Source organism: Podarcis filfolensis (genome assembly GCF_964270895.1).
Source record: "Podarcis filfolensis genome assembly, chromosome: 1".
Lineage (NCBI taxonomy): Eukaryota > Metazoa > Chordata > Lepidosauria > Squamata > Lacertidae > Podarcis > Podarcis filfolensis.
In genome coordinates, this window is record NC_139604.1 from 92,888,249 (window position 1) to 92,914,374 (window position 26,126).

At 43.4% G+C, this 26,126-nt stretch overlaps 1 protein-coding gene and 1 long non-coding RNA gene across 13 annotated transcripts in view; both read right to left on the minus strand.

The window, feature by feature from the left end:
• The window catches only part of LOC310766305, an 818,379-nt gene that overhangs the window by 111,388 nt on the left and 680,865 nt on the right, over nucleotides 1-26,126 (minus strand). The gene's annotated exons all lie outside the window — the stretch shown is intronic.
• The window catches only part of MAPKBP1 (mitogen-activated protein kinase binding protein 1), a 117,075-nt gene that overhangs the window by 52,231 nt on the left and 38,718 nt on the right, over nucleotides 1-26,126 (minus strand). For all 12 annotated transcript variants that reach the window (XM_083609723.1, XM_083609730.1, XM_083609726.1 and 9 more), the window contains exon 3: nucleotides 23,848-23,939. In XM_083609723.1, the coding sequence (XP_083465849.1) occupies nucleotides 23,848-23,939 (92 nt within the window). The remainder of the gene's footprint in view (nucleotides 1-23,847; nucleotides 23,940-26,126) is intronic.

Sequence of the window (26,126 nt, forward strand, 5' to 3'; positions counted from 1 at the left end):
TGAAGTTTTCAAACAGGACAGGAAAATTGGCTTCCAGGTGGAGAGGTCAAAATTAGAAACAGAGCTATTGGAACCCAATACTAAGAATCTGTCAAGAATGTATAACTTGCTGTTGAAATGGAATACACAGGATGAGACGGTTAAATCAGCTATGATTAAATGGGCACAAGACATTGGTCATGACATTATGTTTGCTGACTGGGAACAGTTATGGACTACCGGTATAAAGTTTACGGCATGTAATGCCTTAAGAGAGAACATTATGAAAATGATCTATAGGTGGTACATGACCCCAGTCAAGCTTGCAAAAATTTATAATACGCCCAATAATAAATGTTGGAAATGTAAGGAATCTGAAGGTACTTTCTACCACCTTTGGTGGACGTGCCCAAGGATTAAGGTCTTCTGGGAAATGATTTATAATGAAATGAAAAAGGTGCTTAAATGCACTTTCGTGAAGAAACCAGAAGCCTTCCTCCTGGGCATGGTAGGCCAATTGGTGTCAAGGAAAGATAGGACGTTCTTTATGTATGCTACAACAGCAGCAAGAGTACTTTTAGCAAAGTATTGAAAGACACAAGAGCTACCCACACTGGAAGAATGGCAGACCAAGGTGATAGACTACATGGGACTGGCTGAGATGACTGGCAGAATCCGTGACCAAGGGAAAGAGACGGTGGAAGAAGATTGGAAGAAATTTAAAGTTTATCTTAAGAACTGTTGTAAAATTAATGAGTGTTAAAATGTTCTGGGTAACGCAAAATAGAATTGCAGTGACAAACAATTGGATATGAGAAAAAAAGATTTAAAGAAAGTGCTATAAGTAATTGAAATTAGGGGTTGCTGGAAAGATTTAAAACAGGGACGCAGAAAGGGGAGGTATGGGGAAGTCGCTGAAAGAAGGTTTAAGGAAAAAAAGGTTAAGAAATTATACGTGTTTATATGTTTGTTTGTTTATGTATTGTGTTGTATTGTCTTTTAATATGTGTTGAAAAACCAATAAAAAATTTATTTAAAAAAAAAGTGTGTGTGTGTGTGTGAGAGAGAGAGAGAGAGAGAGAGAGAGAGAGAGAGAGAGAGAGGCGGGGGGGGTGAGGAAGATAAAGGTGGGATATAGGAGCTCCCCCAAATAACACAAAGCCAAAGCATCAGCTCTGGAAAGAATGAAAGGAGGGGAAGGTTGTGTTTTCTCATTAAAGTTAAATATAGGAAATGGTAAGGAATCAGCCGTCAGAATCACAGTTACATGGGATGTGACTCATTCAATAATAGCAGCTCTTTGCACCTCTCTCCACCACACTTTCTCCTTCTCTCACTTTCTGCAAATCATGTGGTTTTCTAGGCTTTAGCCCTACTTTCTGATTTGCTCTCTCCCTTGCTAGGCCTGCTTCTCTGTCTTGGTTCAAGTCATCTCTCCCTATAAACCTCCTTCCCCCAAGTTCTCCCTCAACAGCTTACTACTGCGGCCAAGTTTCTTCTCTCCCACCCTGCTGACATCTCTCTCTTTTTTCCTTGCTATGTTCCCAAGTGGGGCAAGCAGAAATATTATTGGTGAAGTTTTCCCCATTGCATTTTTGTCCTAGGAAATGCTTCACCTGTAGAACTTATCGCTCGGCAGCTTTTAAAAAATTGTTGCTATATGTGTTCAGGCCCCAGAGTTTGTGGGTGCAGGGGCACCCATAATTCCTGGAATTAGTAAAATTCGGAATCAATCAAGGTTTGAGTAAAACTGTGCTCCACACTGTGGGGATAAGTTTAGGAATAACAAGCCAGCCGGGTTCAACATAGCTGGCTGGGGATAAGCCATTCAGAAACAAAGGCTGAAATGGCCAGTAATTAACCCACCAAGAGAAGCCATTCACAAGGCAGAAGACTCTGCCAGGGACCATGGTGTAGCCAGGATTTATGTTGGGGGGCAGGCTTCGTGTTAGGGGGCAGAACATCAGTTGATTTACTTGATGGGGGGGGACCATGCCAGGGACAGAGGGGAAGGTTGCCAGGATTATAGTGGGCAATGATAGAAGTGGAAAGGGAAGTCACATTTGGCAAGGGCTTGTGAGAAAAAGAATAATCAATGGGGCAGAAGCCATTCAGGCTGACTGCAGCCGGCTGGGGTAAAGAGACACAGAGATGGCTGCCTGGCTGCCTTTGAATCCAATGCTGCGCTTCCATAGGAAGCAAGCACCTCTTGAGATGTGAATGCTGGAAATCCCGGCTCCACCCGACTCAGGCTGTATTTATATGTAAATAAAACCATATATCATAAAGACAGCATGGCCTCCGCTGTGTGTCTCATTCCAAAGGGAATGCAAACCCTGATTAAGTGCCAAGACCCTGAAAACACACACGCTCAGAGATTGGGGTGCCCCGTAACATCATGCATGATGCTGAGAGGGAGAACTTTTTATACCAGACCCCAGGGGTCACCCAATGAAACTGAAGGAAGGTGCAGGACAGGCAAAAGGAAGTCCTTCTCACAGCACAAAGCTGAACGATGGAGTCCACTACCACCAGGGGTAGTGGTGACTATCAACTTTGATTGCATTCAAAGAGGATTTGACAAATCCAAGGGAGATAAGACTATCAATGACTACTAGCCACCAAGGGGGAATGACAGTAGAAGAGAGTCCTCCTTGTGGACTTCCCACCCGGTCTCCGATTGGGCATGGTGAGAAATGGGCCCGTCTCACATGCTTAGAAGCACGGACATGGCTGGCTCACCCATGAGGTGGACTGAGGCAGGGGTGGTGTCTCCATGTGTGCCCCACCTCCCCCATGACGGAGAAGTCAAGTGTCAGCGACTTCCGTCAAGATCTCATGACAGCGCTGCGAAATCTCACAACAGTCACATTACATGTGAAAGGCACTGCAAATATTGAGCTATACATAAAGTTTTCAAAATGGATTAAATTGCCAATGCTGACACTGAGCATTTCATTCACTGCAAGCATGCCACACATCACCCGCAGCTGGAGCCTAGGAACACTTGAAAAGGGATATGGGTTGATATCCAATACCCAAGGCTGCAGCTCATTCTCGTAACCCTAAGCCAGGGGCAGCTTAGCATTCTGTGCAAATGAGGCCAGCACAACACAAGCATAGCACAACACCAAAGGATCATACAGTCTTCTGTTATTTTTTAAAGCATCTGTGTCTATTAATTAATCACAGATAATACAACTTCAGCACATGCACTATGGATAAGGCTCTGTATTATTATTATTATTATTATTATTATTATTATTATTATTATTTGTGTTGAATGTGTTGATCGCTTTATCTTGTCCAGGGCAACCCAAAGTGACTTACCACCAAACAGACAAACAAAAACCACACATGGATACATTAAAACCAAGAGAGGGGAAGTACGTTAAAAACATCCCACCACCACCTCTTGAAGGCCACAGACAATTAAAGGCCAAAGTCCTGGTTACGGAGGAAAGTTTTTGCCTGGCCCCTGAAGATATATAATGAGGGAACAAAAAAATACACCTACAGTGGTGCCTCGGGTTACATACGCTTCAGGTTACATACGCTTCAGGTTACAGACTCCGCTAGCCCAGAAATATTACCTCAGGTTAAGAACTTTGCTTCAGGATGAGAACAGAAATCATGCAGCAGCGGCGCAGTGGCAGCAGGAGGCCCCATTAGCTAAAGTGGTGCTTCAGGTTAAGAACAGTTTCAGGTGAAGAATGGACCTCCAGAACGAATTAAGTTCTTAACCCGAGGTACCATTGTGTTAGGATGGTCCTCCCTTGGAGGCGGATGGATCCAATGGGCTTCCAGATGGCCTGGGGGGATTTTTCGGCTGCTATGACTGGTGTCTCCAGTTAAAAGGATGTCAGAAGGGGCTGAGAAAGTTCTTGTCTAAGTCTTTGAGGAGGCACGGCTATGGAGCAGACAGTACTGAGCTAGATGAACCAATAGCCTGACTTGTATGAGACAATTCTATATGAAGGGCATTCAAGACACTTGCCTACAGTCAATAAAGCAAACAGACAGAAATAAGTGTGATGACCCACGCTTCATTAAGCTTAAAAATCCCCCATATGTACACAAGGACACGTATTTATCTAATAAAAACAGCATCTGCCACAATTTTCTGAAAAACCTCGTAAAGAATTGAGATTCCTGCCCCGCCGCCGCCCCCCACAATAAAGCAAAACTCTGCTCAGTTAAAATGCTGTGTTAAAATCTCTAATCACCAGCCTCCTTGTGGTGTGTGGACGTGCATTTCATACCTATATTCACCAGTTTTTCAACCACAGTCAAGCAAGGATAAAGCATGCAGATTTCCCCCCCCCCCCAAGACCGAAGGGTATAATCAAAACTTGTAAGGGCAGGAGACAAGTTACCCAACTAAGGGGATTTAAGACGCTACTTTAACAAGCTTGCAAAAAGTGGCTAGTCTTCTCACTTACCACCCTCCTCCATACACCTCTCATTTACTTTCTTGGCCCTGTCCAAAATCACCCAACTGAAAAGGGCTTTTCCTTCAGAGCAACACAATGCAGCAGCAATGAAACCAGGGGGAGTTGCAGGGAAAAGGAGATAGCTACTACATCATGGAGCTCATTTATCCACAGGACCGCTTCAGATATTTTGTGTAGGTTAAGGAGTATGCAAAATGCAGATAAGTCACCATGTGCAACTAGGATTGCATCCATTTTGCTGCTTCTGTGTCTCAACAAAACAGGCATATATGAATCATCATGTGCTTTGCAGGTGGGTACACAGCCTTACAGGTTTTTCCTAACACATGTGAAGCAGCCCTCAAAGTGGCGAACATTCTACACCCACCCCCCTCTGATGTTCCAATAGCAGCTCTGCTGCTGCATCTCTGCTTATGGCAGAACTACATATTACTCCTGTTGCAGGAAACAAACATTGGGACTGTGCCATTATCTGCAGCCATCACATCAGATGGGAATTAAAATACGTATGGTTAAGCATCCATGTCCATGCCTCTGGAAAACCTGACTGGTCAGGGACTCCCAAACAGCACATGCATAGGGTGTTGTAAGCATGCAAGTACGTGCGCTACATTGTGCATCTGCTGTAGAACACGTCAGTGTAGCCCCAACGTTTTCCGCAACAACTTTTATTTGCTTTCCCTTAATGACAGCTTGCACAAAAACTTCAGCTCATCACTACAGCGTCAAATCTGTAAGAAACCCCACAGGACTTTGTCAGGAGGTACCTGTCAAGCACAGCTTCGGGGTTTCATCTGCTGAAGATGCATATCTAAAACAGATGTGATGTTCCAACATTTGCTATGACCTCAATATGGAAAGCCAGAAAAATATTGGCGAGTATGTAATAATGCTGAAGACGCTTCTGAACCTATCAAAATATATGCTGTTTCAGAGAACCAGATTGTCAAATCATTTCGAACCCAAAAGTTTTCTTAATTCCATAATACTCATTTTTTGCAGATTTCCCAGACTGTTGAAAGAATCTATCTTCTGCTCCAGCTGAACCACCTCAGCAAAATAGGCATCTGGCCCTATATGCACTATATCAGAAGCTATTAAACTGTAGTGCATAAGCTCCATTCAGCAGGGTCCGTGAAAAAGCTGCAGAACAGTCAAGACTATCTGTACCTAGCCATGCACTTTATTTCTTATTTTGACAGTTGAGACAGAGGCCATTTTTGCCCATAGCTAGGTTATCAAATAGACTAATAATGTCCTGTCCTTATTATGACCCTGATGCCTTCTACAAATGTTTGCACTTTGATTTATAGCACACAAAAGCTCATACCAATAACAAACTTAGTTGGTCTCCAAGGTGCTATTTTTTCATTTTGTTTCAACCACGGCAGACCAGCACAGCTACCTACCTGTACCAACAAAATAGTGGAATTAACATGCACAAAGAAAAACAGGTGATACCTGAGAAGAGGACATAAATTTTGTATCTTCATTACATTACCCAGATCATGAGATAAACCCACACCCATTAATCTCTGGAGCAGGAGACAGGGATCTCACTGATAAAGCACGCACTAGCTTACGAAAACATGCTTTAGCAATAACAATTTTCCCACAAGTGGCTTGTTTGTTTTTAAAACGGTCTTATGGTAGAATTTGTACCAAATACACACACAGGACCTCTAGCAATCGACCAACAGAAGTAGAGGCTGAGGGAACAAAATACAAGAATCAGCACGAATTGTGTGTTTGGAAAGCTAGAAAGAAATTAAAGGCACTTATTGTGGACATTATGATGCCCCATTGTAACTGATGATATTACAAGAGATATGAGATTGATGACTATGGATTTATTTTTTAACCTGTCCTGCATTCCAAAGTCTCGGAGGAGGCAACTATATTAAAATCCATTAGTAAAACAATAAAAACCACAAAGCATGGTTGTAAAAAACGCCTTAGAAAAACGCTGCTCATTCATATTCAAATGTTTTTCTTACTTATGAGATTCCTTATCACTACGGGTAAAAGGCTCCAAATCTTTTATCGGATCTCTGGAGAAGCAAGAGGAGGAGGGAGAGAAACAAACAATGACTCTCAACAAGTCCTTGTTCAAATTTCCAGCATAGAGGCAGTTTGTGGCTGACAATAAGAATGCATGCTCCCTCACTTGCACTCAAGGTGTGAGAAAAATTACAGTCCATGCAAACCCATCAGGTTCATGCTGTGGTTGCAAAGGGTAAATAACATTTATTTAGTAATATTTAGTATGTTACTCTAATTCTGTCTTGCAAATTAAGAGTAAATGAAAATGTGATAAATACTAGTGAAACAATGAGTGTGTTTTATTGGAATGCCTGCAAAAGTCTTCCACGAAATAAAATCAGTTGCCATCTTCACAAAAAGAAGGCAATGGTTCAGTTGCTGTGGAAATGGAAACATCTCCCACTGCAGAGTGAGGGCAAAGCAGTTGGGCAAAATTATCTAGATCCGTTTCAGCCAGGATTTATAGGCCCAGTTTTCACACAGAAACCATGGTATCCTTCTGAAGCAGCTGTTCGAGTTAAGGGTGGGTGGCACCGCTTTACGGTGGTTCTGGTCCTACTTGGATGGACATTTCCAGAGGGTAATGCTTGGGAGTGTTCTTTGGCTCCATGGACCTTTCAGTGTGAGGTTCCTCAGGGTACCATTTTATCCACCATGCTGTTTAACATCTGCATCAAACCACTGAGTGGAGTTATCTGGTGCAATATGCTGATGACTCACAGCTCTATTTCTACTTTACATCTGCAGGTGAGGCAGTGGATGTGCCAGACCATAGTCTTGCCTCAATAATGGACTGGATGAGAGCCAATAAATTGAAGCTTAATCCAGATAAGGATGTTAATGGGTGGTTCCCTAGTCTAGATGGATGGGAGGTTAGCTGCTCTTGATGGGATTACACACCCTCTTAAGAAGCAGGTACTCCTGAATCCTTTGCTGTTGCTTGAGGCTCAGGTGACCTCCGTGGTGTAGAGTGCCTTCCATCAGCTTTGGTTGGTGGTTTGGCTGCACCCCTATCTGGGACAGGGATAGCCTAACTTCTGTTGTCTATGCTTTGTAACCTCTAGGCTAAATTACTGCAATTTGTTCTATAACATCAGCTAGTAGCAGAGGATTCAGCAGCCAGGTTGCTCACTGGAGCAAGACAGTTTGAGCATATAATGCCAATTCTGGCCCAACTGCAGTGGCTGCCAAATACTTTCTACACTACACATCATCTTAGCCAAAAGGCCGAGAAGAGGGCCCAACTCAAAGTGCTGGTTTTGACAGTACCGAGGGCCTTCTGGCGGTTCCCTCGCTGTGAGAAGCCAAGTTACAGAGAACCAGGCAGAGGGCCTTCTCGGTGGTGGCACCCGCCCTGTGGAACGCCTTCCCACCATATGTCAAAGAGAAAAACAACTACCAGACTTTTAGAAGACATCTGAAGGTAGCCCTGTTTAGGGAAGCTTTTAATGTTTAACAGACTATTGTATTTTAATATTCTGTTGGAAGCCGCCCAGAGTGGCTGGGGGAACCCAGCCAGATAGGCAGGGTATAAAGAATAAATTATTCCCACCTGGGGAATGTTCTTCCCAGGGAGGTTTACCTGGTGCCTTCATTACATTTGGAGCCAGGCAGAAACGTTCCTCTTCTCCTTTGAGTAACTGGTGCCTTTGTCTAATTCAACAATCTAAGGCCTTTTAAACTTTTGTGTTTTTATACTGTAAACCACCCTATGATCCTCGGATGAAGGGTAGCATAAAATTTAATAAATAATAACAACAACACACAATGATCTCTGATTGACTGAGATCATGTCATAGAAGGGAGAGGGAGAGAGAGAGAGAGAGAGAAGCAGCTCTATCCAGTTAAAGAACTAGTCTGGGGAAATGGCAGGTGGTAACAGGTGCAAAAAAAAAATGAAGGTATGCATTTTTAAGAGAACCTCTCCCAGCAAAGAGGGCATTTTACACCCTGAATTTACTTGGGAGAATTTGGCACAGCCTCAGTTCTCAGCATTAACAACAACACCTGCCTAAAAACAACCAGCATAACTCTTCTTTGTTCAAGTATCAAATAGACAGATCCACAACTCATCCCAAAGTCATTGCATAAACAGGAATGGTTCCATGTTTTCTTTCTTTCTTTCTTTCTTTCTTTCTTTCTTTCTTTCTTCCTTCCTTCCTTCCTTCCTTCCTTCCTTCCTTCCTTCCTTCCTTCCTTCCTTCCTTTTTTTTAAAAGATGAACTGCTTAGGCTAAGAAGAAACAGCCATCTCATCAGTAATAGCTTATCACAAGAAAGCAGCACACAATAGCTATCAAGACAGGCAATACATTAAATGATTTAACTCTCTAGGCTTTTATTCAATTAATTAACCCACACGGGAAATCGTACAGAGCAAGTAAACGGTGCATTACGGAGCGTGTGCCCTGCCTGCTTTTTCATCCCTTTCAGCCTACAGTAAGCACTTACACACATACACAGTCACTCTGAGAAGTTTATCTATCACCTGTAGCAGAGAAAATAAGAGTACGGTAAGCCCACAACTTACATGCATTTAACTTGTGTGCATTCAGCTTTACAGGCTTGGCAAATACATATAATTAAAAAGGTGGGCGGAAAGGGGGCAGGCATTTGAGGAAAAAAGACTTTGGCAATCCCACCCATCATTGCACCCAAAGTGTTTTGACTATATGTGACTCTGGCTTTAGGCATGATCCCTGGAACATAGACCCCCATGCAGGTTTGTGGGGTTACTCTAATTCTCCCATTATGATGGGTTTGGTGCTTTGCTTTCTTTTTACCCCCTGCCCTGTCTAAACACTGGAACTAGTTATTCAAAAATGTGCTGCCTCTGCAGAAAACAAGAGCCATTACTTTCTTATGTGGTGGTCATGTCTCTCAGCATAAAAATACTGGAAAATGATTACAAAATTAATATCTTAAATATAACAGTACGAACATGGTGCTGGATCCATTATTTATGTTGCTAAACTTCACATATTGAATTAACCCCCTATATGATTGTGGCAGAAAGCATGATATATAGTCAAACTTGGAGAACCCAGAAGCTACCTTTGTGCAGTGACTGAATTAATAAGCTCTGGGAATTAGCTCTAATGCCAAGTTAACATATTATTTACGATATGTGGAAAACAGGGTATGAGGAGAATAAATTTGTAGAAATATGGTCTCACTTTATAATATATTGACAGAGAAATATGCTCTAAACAAACAAACTGTGTTTCTAACACCAAGAATCATATCAGCTGTTTACAAAAAGTACGAAGACAATCCAATGAGAAGTCCAAAATATGACTAAGCTATGAAAATAGCTTTATTGAACACCAGTATAATTTACAATTTATCCACTTATTTTCTTCTGTATAGTAATGATGTATGTTCATATGCCGGAAGTACTATACTTCTTACTGGTTTGTTTGTTTTGTAATGTAATCAAGGCATTCAGACATATTGTGAAATTCTTGACAATTTTAATTTTTTTAAATTAAGATTAAAAAGAGAGAGAGAGAGACCACGGAAATCTGTTCCTATAAAGTGGGGAAGGCTGCCTTCTGACTAAGAAAAGGGCCACAAAACCAAGAACCAAAAATCCTGCTCTGCCAGAATGGGAAAGAGAGATCACAAATGCAGGTCTATCAGCACTGTACAAATTAAATTTCATTCTAAACTATTAGAGCAGATTCCTTCACATACAGATATATTCACACAAAATCCTTGGAAGACGTCTGTATGTGTGCCTGCATCGGATTTGAAATGTGGGAAATTCCACATTGAATGTGCCCCTGAAATGATGCAAATCAGTCTTCCCCTTTTTTCCTGCTATTGCACTGACATATTGTCTACATTTCTGAAAACACCCTGTTTAACACACATACCTACTGCAAACATGTAAACCTTTCAATATTACCAACCACATCAAAGTCACCCAGAAGAAAAAGAAAATGACCATTTTTTTCATTACAGGCCAGTCCTAGTTTCTAAGAAGAGTGTGTGTGTGTGTGTGTGTGTGTGTGTGTGTGTGTGTGTGTGTGTGCCTAAAAGGTTCCTGGGAGGCATCTTTAGCAAAGGCCATATGCCAGTCATGCACATGGAATTCAAGTTCTCTCCCAATCCCAGCCAGTATTTTTCCTCTCCTTGGTCTTATGCAAGCTCAAAACTTGGCTCTAAAAACAAATCACGTTGCTACATGGCATAACTGTTCCTAAGGATGCCAAGTTCTTCTCAGGTAAGGGAGAGGAGAGAACAGGTCTTTATTATTGCCTGTACAAGCACAGTGCTTCCAGCTTTCATAGAATACAGTATTCTGACTGTTCCCCCCTTGTTTCACAAGCACCAAGGAAACCTTAAACTATCCCTTATTCTAGAGCATCATAAACATGACCGGTCCTAACATACCATGTTGTAATGCACTCCAGATTCAGAGAATTCTGCAAAACAGAAGAAGCAGGCTGGTTATTTCCCCCCACCTAGCAAGTCTACTGCGATGGCCTCACTTCCAGCTGTCTGTGGCAGACAATTGTCACCTGCTTCGGAGAAAAGTATGAAGATGTAACAATACTGGATAAGATTTGACCAGCTCTTTCATCAAATAATAAGGTCATGGAGTGAAGGCATGGTTTTCATAGATAGCCCAGTACAGTGGTAGCTCAGGTTAAGAACTTAATTCGTTCTGGAGGTCTGTTCTTAACCTGAAGCACCACTTTAGCTAATGGGGCCTCCCGCTGCCACTGCGCCGCCGCTGCATGATTTCTGTTCTCATACTGAAGCAAAGTTCTTAACCCAAGGTAATATTTCTGGGTTAGCGGAGTCTGTAACCTGAAGCGGATGTAACCTGAAGCGTATGTAACCCAAGGTACCACTGTATAAGCTTTGCTCTTAGTGGCTTTTGCAGAAAGACTTTCGGAGTTTCTTCAGCAGCACACAGTGCTGTGTGCAGGGAGCCACGGTTTGTGTGCAAAATTGCGTGCAAGGAACTAACCCCAACAGCGGCATTTCAACAAGATCTCTCTCCCACCTCACCACCAAGATTTTCAAAATATAAGAACAAAGAACTAGCTCTTTCTTAGCATCTTTCTGCCCAAAGAATGTTCAAATGATGAAGTAAATAAGGGGTAAATCAAGGGGTACTCGACCCACTCAGGTCTTCGTTGTTACATAAAGTGCAGTAGCCTACTTACTGGCAAGGCTTGGTCCCTGGTATCTCCAGTCAAAAGAATCTCAGGTAGCTGGTGCTGCAAAAAGACCCCCACTTGAACCAGCAGGCTTAGAATGCCATTGTCAGTTAGAAAACACAATACTGGGTCAGGTGGATTAATGACAGCTTCATATATTGTTTTTAATGTAAACTTTTTCCAAGACCTACTTCAGGATGTTACTGGACCTCCCAGGAACACACAACACCAGGTGCCCCCTTCCTCGGAGCCTGAGACATACCAGACGTGCAACCTTGCCCCCACGATAGTGGGTGCACGGGAGTGTGCTGGCATCACTGCGGTGTGCAGGCGTCACTTGCACACGTCGCGGGGGGGTGCCAATGCCACACACACATGCTATGGGGCATGCTGACATGACACCAAGTGGAATCTGGGGGGGCAGCTCCCTCCTTTTTTACAATTGTGGGTTCCCGGGCACCCAGGGCCCCACATAGTTGCCACCTATGAGATCCACTATGCTACTATTTCCAATAGTCTGGAATCAAGCTTAGCAAACCAGATGATTCTTGAAAGGGTAAAAATCATACCTGGATTGTTAAGTCGTCTTTAAGCCGCCCAGAGTGACTGGGGCAACCCAGTCAGCTGGGCGGGGCATGAATAATAAATCGAATCATAGAATCTTAGACCCCCTGTAATGCAGGAATCTCAGCTAAAGCATCCATGACAGATTAAAATAAAATCTTATTTTTATTCTAATATTAAAATAAAATTAAAAACCCAAACCACCACCATGAAGTCACTTAGCAATATCTGAAATGCAAGCTTAAAGAAAAGCAGTACCAAGACACTGGTGTCTGCAGAGAGTTCTAAGCAACTATTTCAGGTGAGAGGTTAGAAGTTGCACTTATTAAAGCCCTGGAATTATTAGTTTAGGATCTAGTTTATGGCCCCTGATGTATCACTATATAAGATGTAATTTCATTTGTATCAAGGCATGCAAGGATCAATTAGCGTTATAGTAACAGGAAGTTTTCCATGAAGGTCTGCCTGATAATCATGAAGTTTACCCAATTATATTAGGAAAATGAAGGGTATTTTCTTTTATGAAGCCACCCGCAACTTTTATAGGAAGTTTTCTTTCTACATTCAAATTTAGCAGAGGCAGAAGGAAATAAGACTCCACCTCGCTACCAATGGGCCCATTTTATTTGCAGTTGGTTGGTGGCTACTGTCCCTCCCTGCTGTGGTCCAAATTAGAACACTGGGTAACTTGTGTGGCTTCTCTTTGGCACAGGGCAAAACCGAGCCCAGCTGCAGGAAAAGTTATTCCAATCACCACATTCATGCGATGAATGAAAGAGCTGCTATTGCCACCTTTTAGAGAAGATAAATCCTGCCTGTCTCTGGCTCTACTTGGATATTCCCACATCATCAACACTGTAGTCCAGTGTAAATACTAGAGTACTGGAGTGCCACTGGGAACAAGATCTGCTGGTTCAGGGCAAAGACCTACCCAGTCCAACATTCTGGCCTGGCCAACCAGATGCCTATGGGAAGCCTGTAAGCAGAATCTGAGCATTAAAGCACTCTCCTCAGAATTCAGAGGCAGCACACAGCCATCACAAGAAGATTAGTAAATGGCAATGAAGGGAGTCCATAGGGAGAGCATGGCCAAAGGGACAGCCTTCACCAGACACTAGGTTGTATCTGACTGTGGCTGCAAAAGCAAAATCCGGTGGAAGTTTGGTGCTCTTTTCTGTGTTATTTGCTTCTGGGGGGGGGGGGGAATGTGATTGCAACACCGTTAACCGAGAAAATCCCGATAATTTTCCACTGCAATTTCACATGACCAAATTTCAAGTGGTATCTTGGCATACAGTTCTTTTCCACCGTTTAAAATTTAGCATGGCGTGGCAGTATATTGATCAAAAAGCTGCAGTTCCATAACGCAACAGGTAATGCAGTGTAGAATCTGAGATAGGATTGCTAGCATTATAATCAGGAAAATTGATGCCCTAATCCCCACATATGAATGTACCCTAAGCCTCCAATTACTTTAGACAATGATAAAGATTGTTGTCTGACAGACCAATCCAGAGTTGCCCCACTTCTGCCATCCACCCCATCATGGGTTGATACGTAACCACATATCAACCCATAGTAACCACAATTCAACGTGAGGAATTCATTCAACATGACGGATCACAAGTTGTGTGCTTTTTTATTCATGAGAACACATCCAGATTTTAAAACAAGTGTTTTGGAGACCCTTGTTTTTAAATATTAGAAATGATGTGTGCTGAAATAAAACTAAGTGCAATCAGTTATCTCCCAGTTTGTGACACAGGACCCTCACATAGGCAAAAAGGCTATGGCTACTTGTGTTTCAGCCAAGCAAAGTATTTCTTTCCTGCAGTATTAGCAGTGACACAAAGTCCTCACAAGCCTTTTCAGACTATTCTTATCTAAGAACGTGATGTGTGCATCTTACAACTTGTCCAAGAAGTTGATTTTCCATTTATCTAATCCTTCGTGTCTTGCCCATTATGCAATTACCTACATACCAGGAAAGCTGACAACAGAGGGGTTCTTTAAAAAGGAGGACCATGGAAATATATATATATATATATATATATATATATATATATATATATACACACACACACATGCAGCTGAAAAGGATTTGTGAACAAACCAATGGCCACAGCTGGGAGGAAGAAAAAAACAACACACAACTCTCCACCATTCAGCTTACAATGAGATTTACTGCTCAGTCTACTAAGACTTCATCTCTACATGTGCTAAGCAGATTTCTGGCTGGAGAAACAGTGAGTGGTATCCACTTCTCCACCCCACCCCCTACCTTGGCTGTGACACAGATGGCTGTCATTTTCCGGCTGACTTGGGTTATGACTGACCTACTATGCACCTCCCAAGCTCAGAAACTGCAGGTCCTGGAAGTCCATGACTCAGGAGAAAAGAGCTGCTCAAGTTCAGGAGGTTTATGCTAAGAAGCACAAAACTAAGTTATTATAGAAGTGAAGGTTGGGCGAGGGGTGGGGGAGAGAGAGAAAAGTGGGAGGAAGAGATGACATGACACTTTGCACTCTGCTCCGTGATTCTGCAGCTCGTGCTGGTATCAGAACTTATCAAGAAGAGGAAGCTATTGCCCTTTCCAAGTCCAATGTGCACACTGCAGACATTTGTTCCAGCATTACACATGATTTGTGCCCTGACATGACCCATCTTCAAGGGCTAGATTTCTCCTGCAGCTCTGTCTAAAGATCCAAGCTAGACACAACGGTGGAAAATTTCAATACTGACCTACCTAATCATGGAGACAGGTGAAGTCTAGTTGGAGTGGGGTGATGTCACACACGTAAAGAATGATTTGTGGTGGTATTTTTGGTTGCCTGCTTCTTTGGGGGTGCATTGCCTGATTTTCATTGTCTGTGGGGGGCTTTCTTGGGGAGGGGGTGTAGATATTGTTGCCTGCTGCTTGGTGTGAGTCAGTGGGGATAGCATCACCAGTTCTTTCTTATGTCAAATGGTTATTTTGTGGTGCCCATGACAGTTTCTTACATTTCCAGGTATATCCTCGGCCCAAGAAGGTTGGAGACTCCTGCTCTATGACACAATCCTTCATGACGCAGTTCTGTTTTGTTTTTGGCCAAAGCTGAGCAAGCACCCTAAAAACATGCCTTCTGTACCAGCTGTTCCACCACTATCCACCAAGCCACCTCTATCTCTTAAGAAGTATCTTCTCAAAAGTCTTCAATCAAAGTATGTCCTGGATGATTTCATTCCAGTCTCCCCTCACCTGCTCCTATGCTGCCATCTTACAGATATTATTGAAGTCTTTGTGTGTACAGCTATATGCACAAAGGCTGTCTTGTTACAGAAGCTTGCACAGCACACTTGGAGCAGAGGAACATGCAGCATCAAGGTCATGGTTTCTCTGTGGGGTCCCACTCCTTGCTCCCGTGTTGAGTGACATGGGATCAAAGAACTTCAGAGTAGGGTTAATGTGTTAGCAACACCCACTTATAGGAAGAGGCCATGGAAGTTACTTTCCATGTAGCATTTAAGAGACACAATCATTTAGTACATTTGCAAGCTGGAGAAACACACAGGCACAACACACACAGCACAACCAAGTACACACAGCAGCCTACTGTATCGCCTACAATAGAATGATTCTTCCAAGCCTAATTTCAGGGACCAAGGGAATCTTCTCTGGCTGCATGTCTGCCTACAGAAGACATGTTGCCAATGCCCAGTTTAAACAGTATACAAGCAGCATTGTGTTCTCCTAGGGCTCGTCCGCACTTCCTCTTGCCCTGCTCCTTTCCCCCATGGGCAAACAACTCTTTTCCATTCAATTGGAGCAAATAGCAATTCAGGTTTTCTTTGGATTGACATTTGCTCCAATCTAGCACTAAAGAACAGGTTTTCCATGTGAAAGGAGCAGAGCTCGGACCCATGGTTTCTGGGCATGGGACAAGCAAAAGTGTGCAAAGGTCCCAGCTGCTGGAACACAACTCAGGCCTATGTGGGTAACTTACAAATTGCCAGACAAAGCAAGTAAAACCTCACATAAATGGAAAAGAGACCTATTACATATATATCCTCCTTTGCCTCCATGCTCCCCCCTCAAAATTTATTTTTCCAACCTCCTTATATGATAGATCAGACTGAGAGATGGTTAACTAGTCCTGCATCATGGCTGAGTGGGGATCTGAACCCCAGTTTCCCAGATCCTAGTCTGCCATGCTTAAGTGCTACACCATGCTGGCTAATGATCAGTGTAGGAAAAGGGGGTTGGGGTCAATGGAATGAGAGGATTTGTTTCCATAAGAAAAGAAAAGAGTCAAATAAAACCATGGTGTATGACCACCAACCCCCATCTGGCTTGGCATTCCTGCTACACTTTTTCTTTTTTTGTATTTTTCTGCAGCAATCTCAGAGGGTTTCTTAGTTTTGTTTTACTTCTTGTTTCTAGGATACAGAATCTCAGCAGCGATGTCAACAAAACACACACACAACACAAGTGCATGCATGAGGCAGAACAGGGGTGCGGGGGGAGAAGAATTAGAGAACTGCAAGCAAGCTAAAATTATTATTTTTAAAAAGAGAAGCAACTTAGGAACATAACAAGAGCCCTGCTGGGTCATCCTCCAACTCAGGGGGAGCCAGCATGCTGGCTTCAAGATGGCCTTGGTCTCCAACTCCCAGCAGTCCCAGCCACCATGGGATAATGGAAGCTGTATTCCAACATATGGAGAGCACCAACTGCACTGTTTAATAAAATAGGCAAGCAAAGACAGTTCCTACTTTTCCAAGTTTCACTCAGTGCTGGTACTAACCTTTCACCAGTATCAACTTTTGGTAGCACACCAGATCAGACAGCCTTGCTTGCACGTTGTTCTAGATTTTAAAAATCTGAAGACATTAGCATTTGGAAGTGAAATTTTGTATATGGCAATATATGTGTACAGTACTGAATTGCTGCACAAAAATTCAAACGTAGCTCAGTGATACTAGGAATAATATTTTGAAGTTCAAAATATTTTTGGCAGCGTATAGCTAGGAGGTACCATAAATAAGGTATTTTAGAGTTAAGAGATTTTATAGAGCAGGCATAGGCAAACGGCCTTCCAGATGTTCTGAGACTACAATTCCCATCATCCCTGACCACTGGGTCCTGTTAGCTAGGGATGATGGGAGTAGTAGTCCCAAAACATCTCAAGGGCCAAGTTTGCCTATGCCTGTTATAGAGGGGGAAGGATTAAGATTCACAACAAGTTTTAAAGGCCTGTTCTTGGACACATCTTTTTAATAGTTGTGTTTTTAAAAAGGGCTTGCTCTTAAAACCTACTGGTCTCAGCATTCCTGAGATCCCACTGGCATTTCCTATGCACAGGAAGGTGGAGCCAGAAGGGTGTGGGCATCACATGTGCACCAGAGAAGGAGGGACCTAGGATCGTAATAATCTGGGCTATTAAGATCCCAGAGAAAGCAGGTGCCAGAGGTGCTGAAAGGATTTACAGGCTCCAAAACATATGTGAGTAAATGAGTTCAGCCTTTGGCATCCACCAGAGTCCACAGAAGAACTGACACAATATTCTAGGGATGGGGAACTGTCTAAAAGGCATTTGTCACTTGTGTATAATTAAGACACACACATGCCATACTGCTGTGCCTCAATATTAATGCAAACCCAACCACAAGAATGCAAAGAGCTTAAGTACAGGGAACTAACAGAAGTCATGGGAAGCCAATCACTTCTCTAATTTTTCAAAACAGGCACATAAAAGAGGAGAGGAAAAGAGAAGAGAAAACTGTGTGTTGGGCCCAGAAGAATTAACCCTGCATGCAGATCTTGAGAAATAACTTAATGCTTTCGGGAGGGGGGGGGAGCTGAGAGAAGCACTTCTAGGACTGCAAAGAATTCCCCAGAGGCTCTGAACCAAACACTTGCACAGCAAAATCTGGGAACAAAAAGGTGTGGTGCATGGTGGCTCAGCTTCTGGCACCAGATTCTCAATGCCATCTCCTCACCCTCAGATTTTAGTCCTTTACCTGGAGACTCTGAAGTAGGGCTCAATAAGAGGCCACTCACTAGGGCTGCCCTACATCCGGATTTTCCCAGACGTATCCGAAACACTGCAGTCGGCAGCAATCTCTAGGCAGTAATCAGGCAAATGTCTGGGAAAATCCAGATGCATGGCAGCTCAGCAACTTTTGTGTTCGGATTTTCACTGTTTGAAATTTGGCAACCCTGACTCACACATCACCAAAAGAGAAGAAATGCAACACACAGAGAGAGAGAGAGAGAGAGAGAGAGAGAGAGAGAGAGAGGGAGGGAGGGAGAGAGAGAGAGGGAGGGAGGGCGAGAGAGAGAGAGAGAGGAGAGGGCAGATTTGCATAAAAGTCTGTATATGCTAATTTATATGTATAGTTGCACATTTGGAAATATTTACTGTAATTTAGGTACGTGGGTGGCGCTGTGGGTTAAACCACAGAGCCTAGGGCTTGCTGATCAGAAGGTCGGCGGTTCGAATCCCCGCAATGGGGTGAGCTCCCGTTGCTCGGTCCCAGCTCCTGCCAACCTAGCAGTTCGAAAGCACATCAAAGTGCAAGTAGATAAATAGGTACCACTCCGGCGGGAAGGTAAACGGCATTTCCGTGCGCTGCTGTGGTTTGCCAGAAGTGGCTTAGTCATGCTGGCCACACGACCCAGAAGCTGTACGCCGGCTCCCTCGGCCAATAAAGCAAGATGAGCACCGCAACCCCAGAGTCGTCCGCGACTGGACCTAATGGTCAGGGGTCCCTTTACCTTAGAATAGAAATCCATCAATATAGAGGGGAAGACTGTGATAAAGTGACCTCTGTGCCTCCTCTGTCCACTGTCCTGCTGATGGGCAAATTCAAGGATCATGATCTCCCTTCTTAAGGATTCTGTATTTTTAATATGGGCTTGAACGGGACAATCCTTCAAACAGAGGACTGTCTTTTGTAAGTAATGCACATGAACACTCTGTGGCTCAAGTTCGAGTCTAATAGGCAGGAGGGCCAGATCCCAAAGAAGGTCAGAGGTGGCAAATATTGGGGGACGGACGGACTGCAGTTTCCCCAGCAAATGCTGTTACTGAACCTAGAAACCTCAACATCGTCCACCTGACATTTAACAATTGTGTGTAAAACAAATATAGCTTGCAAATCTAGTTTTATTAGGATTTGCGCTTTTACTCAGCAGAAGCCAGTACAGTATTCAAGTGTAATGTAGCTCACATACATTTAAAGAAAAAGAGAAAACAGAAATAAATCTAACAGCATAATAGCATTATTTTGGTGGTACTTTCATGAGATTTGAGACTTTTGAAGGATCGATCCATGTTAACAGTTAAATAAAAATTAGTGCTTTCAAACACAGTAAAAAATAAAGCACTGTTACATAATTTAGCCCTCTGGCTAGAGCAGCAAGGGAGTTGAATCTGGAGACTGCCCTGTGATTTAAATTAATGTTGAGTCAACTAGCAGGGTATCTGGAGACGAACAGATCAGAACTGAAGCATATGCTAAGAGCTATATGGCAGGCACCCATGCAGGGCCAAGGACACTGTACTCTGGCATGGACAGCAAAATGCACATCAAGAAGAATGAGTGTTCTGCTTCCCATTGCCAAAGAGAGAGAGAGAGAGAGAGAGAGAGAGAGAGAGAGAGAGAGAGAGAGAGAGTTTAAAGGAAGCCTCAGAATGAACACTCAAGAGAAGCCAGTGACAGAAGCCAATGGCGTTTCCCCCCTTTTTCTTTCCCCCCTGCATACTGCCAAGAAGGTATAAATCCCTTGAGAACAAGATAATAAAACAAACTGACCTTGCAACCCAATTAGGTCTGCAAACTGTTTCTCTTGTGTGTTTTGGGCCAATACAACTGCAGAGGATAAACTGAACACAAAGCGTTGTCTTGACAGTGGCAAACTTTATCAGCATCACAAAGCAGCTAGGCATAGCATGGAAGCAGGCGGCTGTTCAGCCAAGGCACAGAAGGGCTAGGCTTCAGACAGGAATCCTATGCAATGGGCCATGGGGGAAAGATACCACCTTGATTCCATTAAGCAGGATCATTTAACCACATAACTTCCCCAAATCATTTCAAACAGAGTCAAAATAATGTTTTGGCACTACTCATTAGGCTCAGACTTGGCATACATTCTTCTTGATGATGGAAATTGCCAGCAAATTAGTTTTTGTTTAATAGATGTGCAACTTCACAGGAAATGCCTCAGAGAAACTTCACAGGAAATTCCTCTTACCAGTTTCACACTTCTGAAAAAGCCAAAAGCTGCAGCAGAATTTTGCAGTTTCCCCACACTTTGTTAAAATGCCATTAGCTTGAATTTTTAAGACAATACAAAGGAAGGACACGCACCTGCAACACATGCTTGCTTATCAAATGGAAAACAAAGAATTCCTGCCATTCTACTGCAACCCAAATATTACTGGGTAGGGGGAGGAAGCTGCATATATGCCCACTGAGAGAGAATCAAAAAGAAACATTGACTTGAAGCAAAACTGCCCCACAGCTCAAAGCAGTAAAGCAACCACCTCTCCAGCATTTAAAACTTCCATATTTCAAAAATCTACTGTGAGCAGATACTCAATTAGTAAGGCTAAGAATCATCACACTTTTATAACAGCAAATGCATAATATTCTAAGCGAAACCAGTTTCTGGGAATGAAAAGAGTGCTGCTACGCTCAGATGCTACTTGCAGGCTTTCCATAGGCATCTGGTTGGCCATTGTGAGAAGCACAAAATGCTGGACTAGATGAGCCTTTGGCCTGCTCCAGCAGTGCTCTTTCTATGCCTTCAACAACACGTAGTCAAAAGCCATTCATAAATAATTGAGAAAACAGCAAGGCATTCTGGATGACTGCAATAATGATGGCAGGGAATATTCTACCTTATTGCTATGGACAATCCACCTAAATAAAAAAAACCCCATGTTTGCAGCAGAAGCAAGACATGCCAGAGCCATCATCTCTCCAAAAGGCAAGAACAAGGGATATCAGACATGGCTTCAAAGCAAGCACAAAATTTTGATTCCTGCACACTTCCTTTGGGGTGGGGAGATGGAAGATTCCAGTACGCTTGGCCTTGCCTCATTTAGATTTGCTACAGGGCTCTCTTTCATCTCCTCCATGCTCTAACAGTGGGTTGTTTTTATCTTGTGATCTTATCAGCATTCCTCTAGCTTCCCTCAAACATCCAAAGTGAGGACACCTCCAGTTCCACCTCAAATTTAACATTTTCAGCATTTAGATGCCAACTTTCATGTAAAGGGTTTACAGAACTTTAAAAGAGCAGCAGAGAAATGCCATGGGTAGATGTTTTGGCTTGGACCTGGAATATCTTGGTGGCTTTTAATTTTTAAGCACTTGAAGACGACAGTAGTACTCGTACCAAGCCCTTCTCTTACACCCATACCTCAGATTCCACAGCCGCATCCTAGGAGCCCATTTCTTTTCTGGGGGCCCAGCATGTGAGCAAATTGTACAGTAACTCGTTTAAATGTATGCAAATTAAATATCGCTAAGCACTGGCTGTAAGCTTAAAAGCCACACAGGGTGACAAAAGCTTCTCTCAACGGCAGTCACATGGCAAGCCTAGCTATGACAAAAATGATTGCTGTGCTACCCGCATTAATAGGCATATTGTTGCCAAACCGGCAGCTTTCTAAGATTGGCCTCGATTTCTTCTCTTCCCACTCCAAACTAATTATAGGCACCCAGATGCATTAGCAAAACTAAATGCCAAAACAAACTAAATATCTATCAAGCTCTAGAATCACTGTTCGGCACTCAGCATCACCTTTGTCAGCTTTTCCAGCTCCTGTTCCTTTATGCACATGATAAAAATACAAGGAAGCTGTATTCAGGCATTCCTGAAGATCCCAGAGATCTGCCTCCAACATGGACTTACGTACTTCACCCCTCTTAAACTCCCAACTCCCCACTTATGGAGTAAAAAGCATCAGGCCTCTCAGGGGAAGAGGGAGTTTCCCACCTGTCCACATTTGTGTCTGACTGTCCAAAACATCACTCTGCCGAGGATTACAAGGTTCAAGAGCACCAGAGACAGTTGTTCAGTTCCATGGTTATAACCCAGCATGCTTGCAGGGCCAGGCATCAGACTTCCCATACCCCAACCCAAATAATAAGAGATCAATGAGACTGGTTTTCGGTCAGAACACGCCCCAACTTTATTGAATACAGATGAAAGAGGTTTGGGCATGGGGCAATCTAAATACTTCCGGCCTGCCTGCGGAAGTGACGCGTGGTCAATCCAGACAGGGGGTCCTAAGACTTATATCAAATAGGGTGACCCCCGCAGGGACCGCTGTTTGGGGGAGTGCCTTCGACCCTGGCCCCACCTGGGCGTGTGGACATGACCACTACCCCCAGATCCCTTTAAGGGGATACCCCAGCATTTGGAGGGGCAGGCAGAATCTACAACTCCCCCTCCATCCAAAGCAAAGGATTGCCCCAATGCCCAGCCACTTGTGACAATTGCTATGTGGTAGGCAGAACCACCGGGTCGGTGCCAATTAGGCCGATGGGCAAATTCCTACCCGGCCCCTTAAAGGATGGCGACCACCATAGCCACAGCAAAGTCATTGGATATCAGCTTAAACTGAGGGTGGCTGGGCGGGGAAACCCGGCGCAGGAACAAACAGGCTGAGCCCCAGGTGCTAGCTGCTTAAACGGGCAAGGGGCGGATCCGAGGGAAGCCCACCATCGGCTCCATCGGCTTCGCCACCAGCACAGCCCAAGCCGCAGCCTGCATCCCCATTTGCCAAAACAGGGAGCAGGCAAAGATACGGTTCCTGATAGGAAGGGCACAGCCAGTTTGAATTCCCTCATCGGGGACCCAGTGAAGGCTCCTCTGTACTGCAATGCCGCCATACAAAAAGGGGTGAGCGGGTTTGTTGTCCTTAGGAGCTTGGAAGGGAAAAGGCAGGTGGGAAGAGCCTTGTCTGTGGGACCTAGGGCTATTCCAGTTCCCTCTCATGTACATAAATCTTAACAGAAGATTCACTCAGAAAGGGCAAACAAAAGCAGCACTGCACAGTGCTTTTGCCACTGCATCCAACCCTTACTGAGAACAAGCCAACCCAAGCTACATACTAGTGCTTATCTCTAGATTATTATTGAGATAATAAGAATTGTTTGGACCCACTTAAATAAAAGCTGGAAAGAACAGTGGAAGCTCCAGAATCAAAAGAGTGACCAGGTTCTCTCTCTCTGCATGAACAAAGGAACCACTGCGCGTGAAACTTCACATATCACAAAACTACCTGGCAGTCTTAATGGAGCATCTTCTGATTGAACAGGCAGCCAGAATCCATCTAATTTTCACATTTTCATCATGTCCATGTACAGCATAGTACCAAATCCAATTATTATATTTAAAAAATTAACACTTAGCTAAGAGCTAGAGGAGGAACCCTAGAGAATAATTTAATTAGTTATGATAGGTAAAGAGTCTTCCTTGCAGCAATTTAAACCTACCCTGCTGATGTTCCTCATAATTGGAGGGAGTTTTATGAGGCTCTTATAAAATGCATCACTCTGCTACATGACAGATTTGGCATAAGCTGTACCTTTAGGCTGACAACGTGCATTCATTGTGCAACACCCTCAATGACTCACCCAGCTGGATAAGCAACAAGACCACTCTTTGGATCACAGGCCAATCCTCTGCCTCCAGAGACGGTGATTCCCAGCACTTTCTCCAAGGTCACCTAGTCAAAAAGAAAAAAAGAAAATGAGATGCATGCAGATTGAATTCAACTTGCATGTAACCACAAGCTTCAATTTGTGTGCATGTGTGTGAATATATATTGTTTCGGTGGAGACTGGAAGATGCACATAATCAGCAAAGATGCCATCAAGTGTCAAGAGCTGCTCTCTTGATGCAGATGACAGACATATTTAGTAGGTTCTGTGTAGAACAAAATAACAACAACAACAACAATAAGCTGGTCCATAGCCAGTGTTTTAAGGAGGAGAGTTATGAACTATCACAGTAACTGCAACCAACAGAAAAGCATGGGAAATACTGGGAGGGAGATTAGATAAAAATGAAAACTACCAAGCAATGGACCACGCTGGTCCCACCCAAATCCCTTTTGCGTGTCTGATGTAGCTTCCCCAAGAGATATGTAAAAGCATTCAGATTCAAAGGCAACTATGGGTCATCTCGCTTTCAGGCCAAGGGAGCCAGCATTTGTCCACAGACAGCTTTCCGGGTCATGTGGCCAGCATCACTAAACTGCTTCTGGCACAACGGAACACTGTGACGGAAACTAGAACATATGGAAATGCAGTTTACCTTCCCACCACAACAGTACCTATTTATCTACTTGCACTGGCATGCTTTCGAACTGCTAGGTTGGCAGGAGCTGGGACAGAGCAACGGGAGCTCACTTCATCGTGGAGATTTGAACCACCAACCTTCTGATCAGCAAGCCCAAGAGGCTCAGTGGTTTAGACCACAGCGCAACCTGCATCCCTCCTTTAAGGTTATAGGACTCATACTTCCTTTGCCTGAAGCCTCTGAATCCAATGTTCCCAGCCAGGTAAGAGTTATTTCTAAACATATTACCAGCAGATTTTTAAAAAATCACTTCATTGCAATCACACAATTGCAATTAGAGACTGCATAAAATAGCTTAACCAAGCCCAGCCAATTAGCTTTATACATGAAGAGCAAAAATCTGAACCCGAGACTTGTACACCCAGACCTAATAACCTGCCCATTGCATCACACACATTCATGTGCTGCCAATCTGGGTCTTGAATCCTGCCTGCCAAACAGTGGCAAAGTAGCCAAATACATGAGGGAGCAATTCATGTAGGCTTGGGTCAGAAGAACAGCAAATGGCAGAAAATGTATTAATAAATGCTAGCAAAAGGCTTCCTATAGAGTTGCACCACGATGTTGTCAATGCTCCTTTCCCCTGTGCTTTAGCAAAGTGGTGTTTGGCTTTTATTTATGGTGCACATACATTATTCCTCCAACAACATTATTTGCAAGATTTTACTAGACTGAATGTTGACTCTTCTGTTTTTAGTTACAATAGTTGGGTTATATCTTTTGTCACATTTCCAAAAAAGCCTGTAGGGATGGGTGGCACAGTTATTAATCTTCACGGTTATTAAAAGCTGTCCTCTAGGGACTCCAGCCTTCCAAAACAAGGAAAGTCTCCCACACTTAGCCTTGCTAACCAGCTTCAAGGAACACCTAAAGATGCCCATGGGAGCTGATTTCCCAGATTTACCCAAGAAGGTGCCTGGTTACAACAGCATTTCTTTTCACAATATCATTTCCCATTCCAATAGAATTTCCTAAGTCCTTCCTTCATATGTTAATAGCATAGATAGCTTAGATTCAAACTAGTGGCCTAAAGGGGAAAGGGTTTCAAAACCTGCTGCCAATCTTTTCCTCCTCTCCACCCCTTTGTCAAAGGGTTCACATTCTCTTGTGCTGGATGCCTTGCAGCAGGAAAGGAAAAGCCAAGAAGAAGATAAAGATCCCACCATGTTGCAAAATCAGCATATCTTTTGAAACAAGATTTTCAGAAAATTAAACACAAGCATTGTTATTTCTGCCAGTATGTATTTCTGGAGGATGTATTCATTCAGCCATGCAAGCAAGAGCTAAGAGGTAACTGTGGATCCTCTTGTGGTTAGGTACGAATAAAGGGATAGTTCTTCAAATGAAAGGGTGTAGAAATTAGAGTCCTCCAACACTGCTGCAAGGTGTGCACAGGACAATTCTATACCTTCTTGTTGCTTTCAGATACCAACCCTGCTACAACATACAGTGTTGCCAGATTCTGCACAGCAGCGCTCAAAATTCGTCAGACAATGACCTGTGCCACAAACTAGATTTAATGAGCACTCGTATCAGATTGATAGCTATAGTC